Source organism: Ovis canadensis, chromosome 5, assembly GCF_042477335.2.
Source record: "Ovis canadensis isolate MfBH-ARS-UI-01 breed Bighorn chromosome 5, ARS-UI_OviCan_v2, whole genome shotgun sequence".
Classification (NCBI taxonomy): domain Eukaryota; kingdom Metazoa; phylum Chordata; class Mammalia; order Artiodactyla; family Bovidae; genus Ovis; species Ovis canadensis.
The window spans coordinates 73,918,454-73,936,619 of NC_091249.1; the positions used below are offsets into that span (position 1 = coordinate 73,918,454).

General features: G+C 49.8%; 1 protein-coding gene across 4 annotated transcripts in view; it reads left to right on the forward strand.

Annotated features, from left to right (window-relative positions):
* Window positions 1–18,166, forward strand: part of PPARGC1B (PPARG coactivator 1 beta) — a 116,214-nt gene that overhangs the window by 74,933 nt on the left and 23,115 nt on the right. For 2 of the 4 annotated variants that reach the window (XR_011257343.1, XM_069592409.1), the window contains exons 2-4: window positions 10,012–10,185; window positions 11,428–11,514; window positions 17,568–17,780. Coding sequence is in view for 2 of the 4 variants with exons in the window: in XM_069592409.1 (XP_069448510.1) it covers window positions 10,012–10,185; window positions 11,428–11,514; window positions 17,568–17,780 (474 nt within the window). In the remaining 2 variants the exon portion in view is untranslated. The remainder of the gene's footprint in view (window positions 1–10,011; window positions 10,186–11,427; window positions 11,515–17,567; window positions 17,781–18,166) is intronic. The other 2 variants (XR_011257344.1, XM_069592410.1) reach the window with 1 other exon arrangement.

Below are 18,166 nucleotides of genomic sequence, written 5' to 3' on the forward strand. Positions count from 1 at the left end.
GGGAAAGGTGGTGGGGGGATATCAGAGAGAAAAGTGCTAATTGAGGAACTTGGAGCAGGTGATGGGAAAGAGGTTGGCAGCCACTTCAGGATACAGTGGTCAGCAAGGCTCGTCTCAGAGGGACACTTAATCTGGGCTGGGGCTGATAAGAAAGGACCAGCTGTGCGCAGATGAAAGCAAGAGAAGGCTTCCCAGGCCGAGGGAGCTGCCGGCACAGAGGCCCCAGGGTAGAAACTCAAGGCAACTCAAGGCACAACTGTTCTGTGTTGTAGGCCGGTCCCTGGAGATGGAAAGAGGCTAGGGGACGCCCTGCAGCTAGCAGGTGATCAGCCAGGGCCTGCTCCACTTCAAGCAGTCTTAACGACAGGTGGATACCTGCGCACACTTCGCAGTTTACAAAGCGCTTTTCCTGCCGCTCTCCCTTGAGTTCAAGAGGCCCTTGAATTCAAGTGCAGAAAATTGATAGCAATTGTAGGGGAACACAGTGTGTGAATGGCACTGCCCCGGAACAGCCTCACTCACTCGTCCGCTCGTGTCACAGAGCACACTTTATGCTTTTCAAATAAACAAAACACCGCCTTTCCAAGCCAGGGGCAGCCTATGCCGGCTGGCAGGTGCCAGAATGGGTGGTGAGGGCACTGATGGCATCCCCTAAGACCTCGGTGCCAGCCACCTGCCAGGACATCCAGGAGTCGCTCCACCCCAGGTCACCTTGCTCAGGCACAGCTCTCAGAGATATTAGGGATCTCAGTTGGCAAAGGGGCTGCTGGAAGGCAACAGGGAGGAAGAAAGGATATGACTAAGATAACACCTGTCCCAGGAGACTTTCTGCCTCAGTGTCCCTATCTGCAAAAGAAGAGTCTTCTGTCTCTGGAAGTGTTTCCCTAGGCTCCTCCAGCGCCTAAAGCCCCAGATCTGGGAATCCATTGTAGGGATTAATTTTCTGTGCTATGGAGGCTGCAATCCATGTATAATAGTCACCTTATGTGATAAAGAGTGGGAACTACAGCTGGGGGTTGGAGGGGTAGGTGGAGGGCCAGAGAGGGGAATTCCTCAGACAAAGTCAGTGGAAGCACAAAACCATAAAACCTAATGCCTACCATGGTTGTTCAATGAAGCCATATGGCATGCGCGTTCATTATTGCCAGTCTTTGCCCTAGGACTGCAGGTGCTGCTGGCACTGCAATCCCAAGCTCTCTCCTGCCTAGTCCACACCCACACTGCCAGGGCTCCTATTTCCAGACTGGGGATGCACTCAACTGGATTAAGAATTTAGACTCCCGTCAAGCAATCTAAGTGCAGAGTTCTTCAGATTCTTGCCAATGTCTTCCTCATCTTCTACTATTAATTCACCCACACATAATTTGACAGCAGGGTTTGTGTGTGTGTGTGTGTATGTGTGTGTGTGTTTTTAAGAAAAAAAAAACCCACAAAAACAGCTCAACTTTATTGACTCCTTCCATAGCCTTCAACTTAGTTTCCATTACAGTCTCTTCTCTTATCCTTGTATTTTCTCTTGATGAACCATTTCATTAAAGTTTGTAATTATCAGAATTCCTTGGTGGTTAGGACTGCAAATTCCCACGGCTGTGGGACTGAGTTTGACCCCCCAGTTGGGGAACTGCAAGCTGTGCAGTGTGGCCAAATAAACAAATATTTAAAAAATAATAATAAAATTTGTAATGATTGGAATCATTACAATGGTGGGCTGCAGTCCATGGGGTCGCGAAGAGTCGGACACAGCTGGGCGACTTCACTTTCACTTTTCACTTTCATGCATTGGAGAAGGAAATGGTAACCCACTCTTGCCTGGAGAATCCCAGGGACAGGGGAGCCTGGTGGCCTGCCGTCTATGGGGTCGCACATAGTCGGACACGACTGAAGCGACTTAGCAGCAGCAATGATTGAAATTCCCTGGTGGTCCAGTGGTTAGGACTCTGCACTTCCACTGCAGAGGGCACGGGTTTGGTCCCTGGACTGGGAACTAGGATCCCACATGCCCCATGGGCCGGCGAAAACAAAAAAGTCTGTAATTATAATTGTGTTTGGGAGAAAACACAACCGACATTAAACAAATAACCCAGCCACTGGAGACAGGTGTGTAGATGACCTGGAGGGTTGTCTCTGAGACACTGGGGCACTGTGGGCCTTAGTAATGTGTGTTGTTACAGGAGGGGATGAAGAGTGTGTATTAACCTGGCCTGTTGCTTAGGGAAGCGTCTGTTGTACCAGAGGCCTGACAAGGCCTGATTAGGATTAGGTTTGATGGCAAGTAACAGAAGACTGCCCAAAATGATGAAAACTTTGAGGAGCTCCAAGCTGACTGCTCCCTTATGTCCTAAGGTGACATAGGGCCGATTGATGCTTGAAATATCAGGGACCCCACCTCCTCCATCCTGTTCACCTGTCTACCAATCAGAGCTGCTTTCTCAAGGTCACTGGTAACTAAGTTATCATCCTCTCTGGTTGTCTGGGTCTGGCCTGACCTTGTAGCCAGTTCTGAGCCCTGGACCTGTTTTGCTCTCTGTGTTGGAGGACCCACTCCCACCAGATCTAGTGATCTTCCATTAAATCACCTTACTCTAAGCCTTGAGTGAGCAGCTGTGTGGCTGGGGGTTGGGACCTGGTTGAAAAGGGCTGAACATCACTGAGTTTGCGCTTGGCAGGCCTGGGACTGATGCTTTTGCGTGGAAAGGGCCTCCATGATGTTTTGAGACACTTAGCCTTGAGTGTCTAGGTAAAAGATCCTTTCAATGGTCTGATTTATCTTTAAGCTCAGAATATTTTTTGCTTTTAGGCTGGCTCAGAGCTCCTGCATTTTCTACTTATTCTTCCTGGAGCTTAATTTTGTGTCTATGACTCCTGAGTCTTATTTCAGAGGAGGCTGGTAGTATTTCTTTGTGGTCTAAAAATCAATTACTTTTCCTACTATTCTCCTGGAAGCATCTTTAGGAGTTTTGTACTAATTTGGAAGACAGTGGGAAGATTTCATTTTTTTCTTTTGGTTGTAAGAGAGATGAATCAATTATAACTTTTTCATTGATAGATGATAAACTCCAGCTGGCACCTAGTCTGGAGAGGGAACTTATTTACTCACATATTTGTGAAAAACAGGGACTAGACTGGCTTCAGGCACGGCTGGATCCAAGTGTTTACACTGTTTTCTCAGGAATACATCTCTCTTTGCTTCTTGACTCTGCATTCCTTGTGCTGGCTTCATTCTCAGGCAGAAGCAAAAATGTCTCTCAGTGTCTCCAGAAATACATTCAAGCAGCTGGGCACCCTTGTCCAAATGCTCCAGTGCATTCCTGGTAGTCACCCTGAACCACTGCTGTGAACCAGTTGCCGTCATCACTGGATGAAACCCTTTAAACTGGCCAGACTATACTCACCTGGACCGACTGGGTTGGGAGGAGGGATGATGTCCCCAAGGAATATCGGTGGGCTGCCACATTAGGAAGGGGAATGGGTGGGAGGCCAGCCAAATAGCAGAGGTGGGAGGAGAAAAAGGAAAACATCTTTAAAGTGAAATGACTCTGTGGGGACTTCATGCATACTTACTTCCCTCCCTTCCTAGAAGGCAAATAGAGGCGTAGGCTCATAGGTCTAGACCAGGCTGGGTCTAATGGGTTAGCAGTGGCCATGAAGCCTCCTTGTTGCAAATGCTTGGGGCTCATTGGGAAGCAGAGCCGTGTTTGATTGGTGGTGTCTGCCATGGTTAGGGAGGCAGGAAAGGTGAGCCCAGTGCTAGATACCTGCACCCCTAATAGATCTCATGCCCAATCATTTAAAGCCTGAGACCATCAAATACAACTTTGTCAGTGAAGGAGGCTCCAAGCGGGCAGTAGGGCAGTGCTTAGGGCATCCAGGATGGCGGTCAAGAAGTGTGTGAGGCCCAGAGAGAGCCAGTGTGGTCTATCTGTTAGGGCAAGACCATCCTCCAAGGGAAACCACGAGCCGTGGTAACACTGGAGTCGGGGGCTGGTGCAAGCTGAAGGAAGATAGGGTTGAGGGCGTCAGCAGGTTTAGGACTGAGGGGATGGGTCAGGAGACAAGTTCTTGAAGCACTGACCCTCTGAGAGGCCCTGCTCTCCCCATCAGTGCAGTGGGAACGTTGACCACTGCCTACCTTCCTGCCTCTTGGGAAGGTATCGATGAGGTTATAGCTGTGGATGTCACTTGAATGTCAACTGTAAGTGCTATATCTGTGACCACCTTTCACTGGGTATCTGACACATGGCAGACCTGAGTCTGACCTGTGTTGTTTTGTCTTTGTAAGGACATTGTGAAGTAGAATTTTTTTATTATCCCCATATTGTTGATAGAAACTGAGGCTACAAAATATAGGTCCTGACCTCAAAGGATGAGTGTTAGCAACCAAGCCAGGCTTAGCCCTTTGTCCTTCTTGTCTGGGCCTCTTTCCATGTTAATACAGACCTTCCTTGTACCTTTGTTTCCCCCTCCATAACTTTCATTTATTTATTCTGCCTTCATCTCAAAGTCTATGTGGATCACAGAAACTAGATAAGTACAAAATTGTATCAACTGCTTGAGCACGATGGGTCCATAGGGTCTGTGTGTTTGATATTCTCTTTTCCAGAGGGGGCAGTGAGAACCCAAGAGAGGAGGTGACCCACTGAAGGATGCATGGTGACTGCGGGCAGGCCCAGCACCCAGGTTCTGTCAGGGCACCTGCCCCTCCCCCTCTCCTGCTTCCTTCCACCAGGTATAACTGAGAATGTGCTCTGGGCCAGGCGTGCTAAGCTAGGCGATTTGCTGATTGTAGTCTGGAAAGTGGAGCCACCAATTTTTCCTGCAGAGGCATTCTTTCTTAAACAGGGAATCGATTTCCAACAAGATGCACAAGCTTCCAATGAAGGCACTTATGTGAACCTGGACGAAGCACAATTAATCCACTGCCAGGGATGTTTATCTCCCGGGCAGCCATAGCCTGCTTAGATACGGGGTGTGATGTTGCTGGAGGAATGGGTGCAGATGATGCGGCAGCCAGAGGTGTTCCTGCCGCAGTGGTGTAGGCAGACTTGTGGTGGGGACCGCAGGGGGCTGTGTGCCTGGGGCCAGCGCACAACGCAGCATGCGTGGCCCCAGGCCTGTCCCTGCTCAGCTGCAAACTCACCCTGTGACTTGGGTCTTTCTCAGACTTTTTCCAAAGCTCTGTCCCCCCTCCATGAATGGGGATGCATGCATGTGTGCTTAGCTGCTCAGTCGTGTCCGACTGTTTGCAACCCTAAGGACTGTAGCCTGCCAGACTCCTCTGTCCATGGGATTCTCCAGGCAAGAGTACTGGAGTGGATTGCCGTTTCCTCCTCCAGGGGAACTTCCTGAGCCAGGGATCGAACCTGCGTCTCCTGTGGCTCCTGCATTGGTAGGAGGATTCTTTACCACTGTGCCACCAGGAAGGCCCATAAATGGCAGGAAATGGTTTTAAAAGTTCCTTCTCACCCTCAGAAGCAGGCTGTCAGACCATGGCACAGGCTGTGTAGGGAGCCAGGAGACCCAGGATTGGAATCTCAGCTTTACATTTCTGGGACCCTGGGTGCTAAGGGTTGAACTGCATCTTCCATTCGAAGATATGTTGGCCTCCTAATCCCCATTACCTCAAAATGTGACCTTATCTGGAGATAGGGTCTCTAGTACAGAGGTCATTGAGTTAAAATGAGGTCATCAGGGTGGGCCCAATCTAGGGAAATTTGGACACAGAGCCTGGCATGTGTAGGAGGAAGATGATGGGAAAAGAGACACAGGGAGAAGACGCAATCCACTTGCCAACAAGAGAGGCCTCGGAAGGCACCACCCCTGCCAGCATGTTGATCTCAGGCTTCCGGCCTCCAGAACGCGGAGGCAAAATATTTCTGTTGTTTGAGCCACGCAGTTTGTGGTGCTGTCTTACGGCAGCCCTGGCAGGCCAATACAGGGGACGGGATCTCCGAGTTTCCTGGTTAGTGGTAACAAGGGGTCAGTGACGCCTGCCCTGCAGTGTTATTAGAGGAATCCAGTGAGAGAATGCAGATGAAGCACTTGGCCTGACCCACGGTGTATAGAAAGCACTCAGTCATAGTGGCCTAGACTGTGCTCTGACGCCCCTGCCCCCACCATTCTGTGGGTGGGGCCTACAGGAGCCAGCCGGTTTAGAGGCCCTTTAGTCACCTGAGGCACCCCTCCAAAAGCCTCTCTAAATAAGGAGAGGGCCAGAGAAATCACTATTAATGCAACGCTTAATGGTTTTTAGCCAGAGAGTGGCCTCAGCCCTAATCGACAAGGCCGCGAAGCTGAGATTTCTTTATTTTATGTTCTAGGTACACTTTGAGTGTGTCGAGCTGCTCTGTAAATCAATAAGTGCAGTGGTCATGGCCACTTGATGGCATTTTGTAAAGGCAGTGGTATGGCTTTCATAGGAAGGATACTCATTGGATGGCCCTGAGCTAATCCATTATCCTCCTTGGACCTCAGTTTCCATATTTGCCAAGTGAAGGCAAGTCAGAAGTTCTTAGCTGTGTCTACGAAAGGCTAAGAGGTTCAGAGGTTCAGTCTGAATTCCTTGCACACACATGCATTGTGCACAGATATCGTATCTGGTTCTGAAAGGGGTCTCCTGAATTGTCCACAAAGACCTGCATGGACAACCTCTTGGGGCAGCTGTTCCTTGCTGATCTGGAATTCTGGAACTCCGATTTAAAAGTTGTTTATAAGATTCAAGAGGCAAGTCTTACAGAGGTGGCTGCTCTGAGTTACTAGGATGGGCTGATTCTGGAATATGTAAAGAAAGAGCACCCCAGAGAGCTTACAGGTGGGGGCTTTGCTGGCCAGGGAGCTGCCAGTTGCCCAGCATCTTTGTGTCTCTGCTTTTGGCCTTTCCTCCTGCTCCACAGGCCCTCAGTGGAGGGCCTCGGTCTTCCCAGCGCTCCCGCCTGAGTCTCTACTGGATGCTAGTCAGCCTACCCCATCTGCTTGCTTCTACACTGGCCCCACCCCCACCATTTGCATGCTTGTGTGCTAAGTCGCCTCAGTTGTGTCCGACTCTTTGCAACGCTATGGGCTGTAGCCCCCCAGGCTCCTCTGTCCATGGGGATTCTCCAGGCAAGAATACTGGAGTGGGTTGCCATGCCCTCCTCCAGGATGTCTTCCCAACCCTGGGATCGAACCCCTGCGTCTCTCCTGTCACCTGCATTGGCAGGCGGGTTCTTTACCACTAGTGCCTCCACCCTCATCACACTTGGCATCAGACCCCAGTCCATCGAGTTCCTACCTGAGCTGGCCTCCTCTGCCTCTCTGAAGGCATCCTCTCCCTCCCCCTACTCCAGGGCTGAGCTGCAGCCTCACTGGCCTGTGGGCAAGGCCCAACACTCTAGGCTTGGTCCCCACCTGGATCTCTGCCTGAAACCTTCTCCACATCTTCAACTGCCTGGCTCCTCCTTCATGTCTCAAACCAGACGTTGGCTTCTCCAGGAAGCCTTTGGTCAACCCCATCTAAGTAGATTCCCCTCCCTCTCTTGTCCTCCATCCTTGCACCTGGTTTGTTTCCGTTGTGGCACTAACACAATCTGTAATGAAATATGTATGCATTTTCTTTTCCCACTGAGATGGCAAATCATAAAGGAACACATGGAGTCTTAAACATCACAGGGCCTGTCTCATAGTAGCATTTAATATAATGTTTGCAGGCCCCGCTATCATGCATGGCTCATTTAAATACTGACAAAACCAAGTGCTAGTGAGGGCCTGGAACAATAGGAACTTCCATACAGCCTATGGGAGTGTGCACTGCCAAAGCAGTTTTTCAGGTAGCTTTTATCAAGGTTCACCAATGCTTTGGAGAAGGGAATAGCAACCCACTCCAGTACTCTTGCCTGGAGAATTCCACGGATGAGGAGCCTGGCGGGCTGTAGTCCATACGGTTGCAAAGAGTCATACACAACTGAGCAGGCATGCACAGACACTTACCATATGAGCAAGCAGTTCCACTCCTAGATATTCACCCAAGAGAGAGAAAATCGTATGATATGTGAGTCTTTATCATGCAAAGCCTTGTACACAAGTACTGTAGGCTTGTTCATCACAGCCAAAAACTGGAAACAAACCAAATGTCTGTTTAGAATAGGCAAGAACACTGTACCCCCATGAGCCAACTCAGTAGGGGAGGAGGAGGCAGCCCCAGGGGGCGGCTGAGAATCCTCTCCGAGTGACACAGGGCTTAGTTCCCATGAGTGCTGAACACATGTGGCTTGGAGGAAGGCCGGGCAGATAGAGGGCAGGCATGGTTGGAAGTGCCCTGGAGTTGCTCTCTCTGGGCATGTGCTACCTGGCCTGAAAGCAGGGACTGGCTGCTTGCAAGAACCAGACTTGCTGCTGCCTGGGTGTACAGGATTCTTGCAAAATGCCAATTAAGACATTTGACCCAAATTCAGATAAAAGCCTTTTTCCTGTGTCAAGTTGAGCTAATAATATACATTTATTCATAATTTATGAGGCCTAGTAAGTGGTAACAATTAAGGAAAAGGCCTGGATAAAACCTATTTCTCTTCAGTGTCACGCAGGCCTCTTTCTGTTCTCAAAGGAAGTTCCACCCATTTCTGCCTGCCATGAAACTCTGCTGTTTTATATTATTTTTTAAAATTTGTCACCATTCCTGCCTGCTGCCGTTTATTGAGCACTTACCAAGCCAAGTTATAGCATTGCCTCATTTAATATTAACTGTATGAGGCAGGTGTTATTGTCCCATTTTACAGATGAGATAGTTGAGCTTCAAAGAGGTGAAGGGACTTGCCCAGGGCATCACAGCGGGTACATGGGGATTGTGATTCATAGATGCTGGACCCCAGTGTCTGTGGTATCCTGTTTCTGTGTCAGCCTCCCCCAACTCAGGCTGTTTCTGAATCTGCAAGGCACCCTTCTATTGGTAACTTTTTTTTTTAATTTAATTTTTAAATTTCTTGGTTGCTCCCAGTGGCATGCAGGATCTTAATTCCTTGCATTGGAAGCTGGAGTCTTACCCACTGGATCCCCAGGGAAGTCCCTTGGTAACTATTAAACCTGGGAGGCCAGAGTGAGAAAGTGATGGCTTTCTGGGTCTATCTTCTGGGTTAGGCTGAGAATCTGCACTGTTTCCATCAGGTTCCCAGGTGTCCTGGAACCACACTCTGAGAAGCACCGGGTTAGTCAGTGCTGGCACCGGGTCCTTCCTGACTGTCTTCTATCCCACCCACCCCTTAATGGCCTTCTAGACCTCCTATGTATTGGCGCTGTAGTCTCATATATATTATCATGAACAGTGTGTGGCTTGAGTCTGTCTCATTCTTTTTACACATGTGGGATAGTATTCTACCTGCCGATGTTCTGCAGTTTAGATTTAACATGATATGTATGTATGATATTATCATACATAATACCCTCATTCTTTTCAACAGCACTGTAATATTCCATGATATAAATGGTTATAGTTTTACTTACCTATTGTCTGCTGATGGGTGATCTTCTACCCTTTTAGACATGATAGTTATTTCTGGGAACCTGGGTGATTGTTTTTCTAGAATGCAGCAATCACTCAATGATGTTGGTTCTTGCTTTTTGTTGTTTCATTATTCATATAGAAGGATTGTTGCCTTCTAGAAATCCCCTTTCAAATGGGAACAGTTATAGAAAGGAGTAGATCTCTATTTACAGGTTGCAATCAAGTTTTCAACCAAACATTTCTGGGAAGAGAAAAGAGGTCCTATGTGGGCAGAGCTTTGAGGGGTATATAGGAGTGTGGAGGAGAAGGGAAGATATAGCAGGCAGGGGCATTTGTAATGCTACAGCCTGACCTACTTCCTGGTAGGTTCAACAGCTGCAAGAGGACGAGGTAGATCTTTTCCTTTCTTGGTCACTTGGCAAAATCAGGCCCTAGACAAAGGTAGCCAAGGGTTCAGACTGGCAGCATGCTAAGTAGGAGGGTCCCTTCTTGGGTCTAGCCAGGCTCAGCTCTGACCCACTCCTTTCTACCTGTCTCCTCAGGGTGGGGGATCTGGGGAGGAACCACTCTGCGCTGACTTTCCCGAGCTCGACCTCTCCCAGCTGGATGCCAACGACTTTGACTCAGCCACCTGCTTTGAGGAGCTGCAGTGGTGCCCAGAGAACTCCGAAGCCGACCCCAGCGACTACAGCCCTGATGACTTGGAGCTCTTCCAGGTACGCCCTCCGAGCCTCACCACCGTCTGCCTCGCCGTGCCTCTCTCTGCCCCTGAAAGCCTGGCTCTGCCCTGAGTCACCTTCTTCTCCACTTGCACACGCAAAGAAGTCTCTTCACCCACTGCAGCTACTGGGACCCTGTCTGTTGTCCTGGGCCTGCACTTGGTCTTGGGCAGCTCTCGCCCTCTCAGAGGCAGTGTTATCGCCTCTGGGAAGTGGGGACTGGGAAGAGCTACTTTCTCCATGCCCTGAGTCAGAACTGAGTCTCTCTGTGAGCCAGAGCGAGTTCCTCCCTTCCTTGAATGATCGCACTGAACTCTCATTCCCACTCTGTGAAGCAAGTGAGATTATCTCCCCATTTTACAGATGAGGAAACTGAGGCTTGGAGAAGATTAGCTACATGCCTAGGGTGATTTATCTTGTCAGTAGCTGAACTAGATTGAAACCCAGTTTGCCTGCCTCCTAAGCAGAGCTTTATAACCATGCTGACGCCATAATGGCTGACACCATAATGGGACTGACTCCCATTCTCTGTGGCAGGACTGTCCCTGTGTGTGTATATTCACTCACTTAATTTTATTAACAACTCTCAGACAGGAGTGTATTTATCTCCATATTTCCATTGGTACCTAGAGGTTCTTTATTTATTTTTTCTTTATTTTTATTAAAAAAATTTTTTTTAATTGGAGGATAGTTGCTTTACCGTGTTATATTGATTTCTGCTGTACAACAAAGCAAATCAGTCATAATTATATATATATTCTCTCCTTCTTGAGCCTCCCTCCCCCCTTCCCAGAGAGGGTCTTTAAGAAGAAGCAATGCCAGGACCTGCAGTTCATATCTATGCCTCTTCCCCTGTGAGCCCCACAGTCTTGGAGGCATGTTTCCTTTAAGAAGGCCTCTAATGTGGGATAATGTGATGTCTGGGATTTGCTTCAGAATAAAGCAATCCCTGCCTGCATTTGCATGTGTGAGTGTGCAGCATGGAGAGTAATAGGTGAAATAAGATTGGCCAAGTTGAAACTGGGTGATGAGTACATTTGGAGTTATTATTCTTCCCTTGAAATATGCTCCTCTATAAACACTGAAGGAAGAATGCGTATCTCCCTGTGCCTGTCTGACAATATAATAATAATAATAGTGATAACAATAACAACAATAATAACATACCATGTGCCAAGTCAGTGTGCCAAGAGCATCATCTCAAATAATTCTCCTGACAAATTGTATCATTCCTTCTAGAAATGTTTATGGAGCTCCCTATGTGTGTCAGACACTGCATTCAACAGTGGACTCTACGGTCTAGAGGGAAGACTGACCCTAGATCAGGTAATATATAGACAAACAGTGGTCACTAGGGACATGGCACAGTAAGAATAAACCTGGAATGAGGAGCGTCTGAAGAAACTGAGTGGTCAGGAAGGTGCTTTCTAGGAGGAGATGCTTCCGCTGAAGGAGGACAAAGGAGCCTCATGATGATCCCAGAGCCAGGAAGCAGGAAGGCTTGCTGTGTTGGGGAACCGAAGAGCTGGAGGGAAGTAGCTAAAAGGAAAGTGTCAGGAAATGGGGCGTGGGGATGGGCCAGGCAAGGGCCAGATTATGCATGCTCTTCTGGGTCGTATTAGTGAAAGCGATAGCCGCTCAGGTGTCTGACTCTTTGCAACCCCGTTGTCTATAACCCACCTCTGTCCATCAAATTCTCCAGGCAAGAATACTAGAGTGGGTTGCCATACCCTTCTCCATGGGAACTTCTTGACCCAGGAATAGAATCTGGGACTCTTGCATTGTAAGCAAATTCTTTACCATCTGAGCCACCAGGGAAGGAGTTAGATTTTCCCCAAGATTATTCTAACCTATCAGTAAAAAAATTATAAGTAACCCATATTACAGATGAGAAAAGTGATGCTTAGAGAGGTTAAGTAACTTGCCTAAGGCCACACAGTTAGGAAGGGTCAGTGTGTTTACTCTAATGCAGGAACCCAACCCCCTCGCTGTTGTATGAGGATCAGCAGGACAGGGCTCTGGTTCTGGCTCCTTCCGGGGCCTCTATTCTTTCTCACAACAATGGGGTAAACTGCGCTCTGCTATTCCCTCCCTCAGAGTGGAGCCAACTTCCAGGAAACACTTTCAGGTTATAGAGAACTGATGGCAAGAGGGATTTGGATGCTGCCTAAAGACCATCCTTGATAGCTCAGTTGGTAAAGAATCCACCTGCAATGCAGAAGACCCTGGTTCAATTCCTGGGTCGGGAAGATCATCTTCCTGGGAGAAGGGAAAGGCTACCCAAGCAATTATTCTGGCCTGGAGAATTCATGGACTGTTATGGTCCATGGGGTCACAAAGAGTTGGACACAACTCAGTGACTATCGCTTAGCAACTTAAAGACCATCCCCACCTAAACTATACAGGCCCCACCTACTCAGAGACTGGCCAGACCCACTAGTAAGCTCCTGCCAGGAGCCTACTATGTGCATGAAATGGCCTCAGACACAAGTCAGCCTGGTGTGGCCTTTGGGCTCTTTGCACAGCAAGGAAGGCAGAAGAATCTTCGGAGATGGTCAGGACTGTGGTGGAACTCTGCATACCCTGCCTCTCTCCCCTTCATGCCCTGCATTCCATGACCTGCGCCACCCATCACACCCTGGTGCCTCTCTGCGAGGGTGCTTACATGATCAGTGCCTGATTCCTCCCTGGTCCCCTCCCCACCCTGGAGCTTGGGGGCTGATACAGCACTGTAAATTGTCATGCTCCCAGGCTGTGCACAGAGACCAGCACTTTCTTTGGGCTTAAAAAACATTTCTATGAAACACATCCTTCAACACCCAGCTCTCACGTTAGCTCTTCCTAAGGCAGGTGGTCAGTCACTTCCTCTCTGGGCTCCCATCCTGTGCATGCATGTGACCTTCAGAATTCAAGCTTCTTGAGGGCAAGCAGTATTTTGTTCTTCTGTGAGGCCATTGCACATTGAATTGAAAAGAGCTGGTCATAGGTATTGAATGAAGAAACTGATTGCAATGTTTTCTTTCTTGCCAAGGACCAGACATGACCCATTCCAGAGTCCTTGAGCTGGAATTCAGAGCCCAGAGGTTCTAATACGCCCCCGCCACTGACTGGGACAGAGTCCTCATTTGACCAGTGGCAGTCGTGTAGGCATGCTGCCTTGAGTCAGAGCCGTGTTCTCACAAGTCAGGTGGCACCATTGCTATGGAAACAGACCGGGAGAGTGGAGAACAGCTATCCTTACAAGAGCTGACAACTGCCCTGGAGGCAGGGACAGTGCCTTCTGTTTGTGTGCCCAGAGTGCTGGGGCCAGGGCCACAGTAGGCTAAACTTAGTGAATATTTCTGGCGGAGGCAGGCGTTTGGTTTTGTCACCATGTGCTGTGTGGCCTTGGGCTAGTAGCTCCTCCTTGTTGGGCCTCAGTTTCCTTGGGTGAGAAATGAGGAAAGAGCACAGATTAGATCAGCGGTCCTTAATCTGTTATAGAGAGAGAGCCACTGGGTCCTTTTAGACCCCCAGAAAAAAGGAAGGGAAACTGACTTCCTGGGTTTCCTGCACCCCAGTGAATGGGGGCAATCCCTGAGTGTTCTTCTGGCCCTGGGAGCCTGAACTCTGTTCTGTTGTCTTTCCCTCGGGGCCCTCCAGGTGCTCAGCGTGAAGGTGCTTCCTCTGGTTTCTTGCAGGTTCCTTCTTCTCCAGCCTCAGAGCGCTCAGGAAGATTGGGGGTGGGGCCAAGCCTATTAATATCCCTTCCTCAGCTGATTAACTCTCCATTAATTTGCACTCCGTTTCTAAGCAGAGCTGGGAGAGCTGAGCTAATGGGCCTGGGAAGAGGAGAGGGGCAGCCCGGCTCCCTGTGATGTATTATCCTGGGGTGCTGGTGGGACCATGCTGAGGGCAGGGTCGGACTCTCTTCCCAGCCGGGGTCAGGACCCCCAACCCCGCCTGGCTGTTCCAAGCTGGCCCTGCTAAGGGAGGGCTGAGGACAGAACGGGAAGCCCTTCTGTTAGTCATTTTGTTTTTGCCTAACCTGCTGGGGCTCCTTGGCGGTCTCTACCATCTGGTATTCATTTCAGCACCATGCCGAATACCTAGTAAGTCCTTGACCATCCTCCCTACCCCCCTCCCAACTTGCTGTGTGATCTTGACAAGTCTCTCCCGGACTTTCATCCCCCCGACCCCAAAAAAGAATGGCAAATAGGCTTCCATGTGAGTTCCAACCCAGATGATCCACAGTGTTGCCTGGAGGGTTGTGTTAAGAAAGGGCATGAAAGGAACACTGGGTGGGGGCATGAGGGATGGGACCCAGGAGCACGCAAGCTGCATGGTTGACTTCCCTGGTCACTGTGTGACCCCCAGGGGCCCTTCCAGCTCTGATACTTGTGATAATTCAGAATATCTCCGGGCCTTTTTCCTCTGGCTGTGAAAGCCGGACCCCTCCTTCCTTCCAGTGCCGATGACACTGAATGACTTGTGAATCACTTCCCTCTGGAACGGGTTCTTTGAGACTCTAATCTCCCCAGTGGTCAGAGTTCATTTTTGGTTCACTCATTCTTCCATTCATCAAATCTGCCTGGAGCCTCCCACGCCCCAGGCACTGAGCTAGGCTGAGGAACAATTCACTGAGCCCTTGTGTGGCTGCCTCCAGACCGGCCTCCCTAGTAACCCATGGAGGAAAACTGACTGGGGACCAGGTCTTCCCCCAAAGCTTCAAGGCTTAGAAACGGGAAATGACTTACCCAAGGTCACCCTGTCAGTGATAGAGTGCCCCCCAGTCAACCCCAAGAGTGGTCCTTGAGCCCCATGTCCAAGATCTTAACTCCCCATCAGGCTGGACAGATTGCTCTGGAAACACAGGTTTGGGGGCCAGCCTGTGGATGGGGATTGGGGCTGCTGCTTGAGCTCTGTTGCATTCCTGAACCGGAATTCCTGGACCTGCCCTTGAACCTCCATCCTGGGGGCCCGGGTCAGGCTAACCTGAAACCTTCCTTTGACCTCTCTTTTATTCTTAGCTGTCTTGCAAAGTCACAACCACATTTGTTCTCTTCTCCGCATGTCCCCCTTTGAATTACTCAGCTGCTTCTCTGGCTGCAAGGCCTGAAACAGATTTAGTGCAGCCAAAAGGCCGTCATGGGATGTGTATTTCAGATGAACTTCCTGAAGAAAGGATAAACAGCTTGACCTGGGATGGGAAAGAGCACTGGTTAAGACATCATGTGACAGACAGGCCTCTTGCCAGAACAAGCCCAGTAGCTGGGCTTTACTGAGTGGGATGCTCAGTGCCTCACCTGGAGGCAGGGTGATCTCCGTGCAGGGCTGGTGAGCTGGGATTGTGCGTGCTGACCCTCGTGTCAGAGATCTGAGACATCAGGGAAGGAAGCCTGTTAGTTCATCTGTTCATGCTGTGCTCTGTGTTAGGCCCGTCTCTGCCCTGGATTTGCTGTGTGGATGAATTAAATGTACCCAGGGCATGTTGATCAACCTCCATGGGCTCAGTTTCCTCAAATGCAAAATGGCAATTAGAGTAGTACCCCAACCCCCCTTTTTTATGCTATCTAGGTTTTTCATAGCTTTTCTTCCAAGGAGCAAGCATCTTTTAATTTCATGGCTGCAGTCACCATCTAATATGATAGTGGACTTTTTGCTGACAAAGGTCCATAGTCAAAGCTGTGGTTTTTCCAGTAGTAATGTATGGATGTGTGAATTGGATCATAAAGAAGGCTGAGCACCAAAGACTTGATGCTTTTGAACTGTGGTGTTGAAGAATATTCTTGAGAGTCTGTTGGACTGCAAGGAGATCAAACCAGTCCATCCTAAAGGAAATCAATCCTGAATATTCACTGGAAGGACGGATGCTGAAGCTGAAGCTCCAGTACTTTGGCCACGTGATGCAAAGAGTCGACTCCTTAGAAAAGACCGTGATGCTGGGAAAGATTGAGGGCAGGAGGAGAAGGGAACGACAGAGGATGAAATGGTTGGATGGCATCACCGACTCAATGGACATAAGTTTGAGCAAGCTCCGGGAGATGGTGAAGAACAGGGAAGCCTGGTGTGCTGCAGTCCATGGGGTCACAAAGAGTTGGAAATGACTGAGCGACTGAACAACGACCCCACCCCCACAAGGGTTATTGTGGCCTTTACCTGAGGCACTGTTTACAAAGCCTTTCTAGTTCTTTCATCAGCCAAACTCTTTGTCCCTGGTCTTGGCACTAGGCTTTCACTCTGCCTGGAATCGTCTTTCCTCAGCTCTTTGCCTGGCTGGTACCTTCTCATCTTTCAAGCCTGAGTTTCAGTATTAGCTGCTCAGAGCAGCCTTCTTTGACTGCTGTAAATAGCCTATAAATCTTTACCGCATTCTTATTCTGCATCCCAGCTTCCTTTTATTTTTTTTTCCCCAGGCTTTCTCACTCTGAAATGATCTAGTTTTGTTTCCTTGTTTAACTCTTTTCTCCACTGGAGGGGTAAACTGCATGAGCTACCAGGCTGTATCACCCGTCTCCAGTCATCGCCAGGCACAGAGCAGTAGTACATGTGTGATAGGAGACGGGGGTAGAGGCGGGGAGGAATTGCCCCCGCCACAGCCATCATCGTCGCCATCACCCCCACCACGGTCGTCGCCTTCGCTGTCACCACCACCATCCTTGTAGCAAGAGTCATCGCAGCAGCGACCGTGGTGGTGGTGGTGGTGGTAGTGAGGAGTGCTTGTTCTGTGCCAGGCACGGTTTACAGGCATCTTACATATATTTACTCGGTCCTTGACGATAGCCTTATGAAGTAGGTCCTATTGTTATAGTTGGTAAATGTGAGATCTGGGATCCACCCCAGCTCCAGATCCCAAGCTCCTAGCCACCACACTAACCGCCCTGCCCGTCCATGAGTGAATGAGGCTGCAGGCCCTGGGAGCCCACCGGGGCATGGCAGCTGTCCTGTTGCTCTGCTCGTCACTGTCACGGACGAACCTTGAAGCTTCCAGTCTTTCCACCAGCTGTCTGGGCCCCAGGGTCAGAGGGGCTGACCTGGGGCTGCCAGTGGCATAGACCAGCCTCAGTACTCTGTCCAGGAGTTTGGACACAGGAGGCTGTGGTATGAAGTGACTGTCCTTGGAGGAAGGGATGGGTGTCCCCTGATAAGCATGTGACCCTAAGCCAAGGCCCTTTCTGTTACCACCTGCTGCCTGCTCGAAAATCTCTGATTCTTAGAGTCCGTAGCACATTTCTTGGGCATCTGCTTTCCAAGGAAACTGGGAAGATCTGAGCAGGTTTGGCGGAAGGCTGATGGCGGAGGTGGTGCAGCTGCAGGTACAGAGAAGACTTCTACCCAAAGTCGCTGAGCCCAAGGCATTAGCTAACCGTGTCCCCTCTCTGCCTCTCTGCTCACTGCAGATAATCGACAATGAGAATGAGGCCCTCCTGGCAGCGCTCACCAAAACCCTGGATGACATGCCTGAGGATGTGAGTCTGGCTGCCTTGCCAGCCCTGGATGATGGAGACACACCCTCCTGTGCTTCTGCATCACCCGTCTCCTCCTCTGCGCCGCCCAGCCCCTCTCCGGAGGGGCCCCCTGCCTCAGCCCCTGAGGTGGACGAGCTCTCGCTGGTGAGAATCTGTTTCCAACCGAAGTGATGGTGGTGGCCTGAGATGGGGTGTGTGGTTGTAGGGGTGGTGGGTGCAGGGAAACCAGCTCTAGGTCCAGCAGGGATCTCTGTGCATCACCGGCAAGGGTTCAGGGCAGACAGCCTGGACTGGTGATGGGCAGCCTCCCTGGGCTTAACCTGCAACTCTGTAGGCCCTTTGGGATTCCATGGATTTACCCTAAGTGTGTGTTAAACCTTGAAATTAAGTGCAAATATTTTCCACACACCCTTGGTGGTTCAGACGGTAAAGAATCTGCCTGCAATATGGGAGGCCTGGGTTCGATCCCTAGGTCGAGAAGATCCCCTGGAGAAGGGAAGGGAATGGCAACCCACTCCAGTATTCTTGCC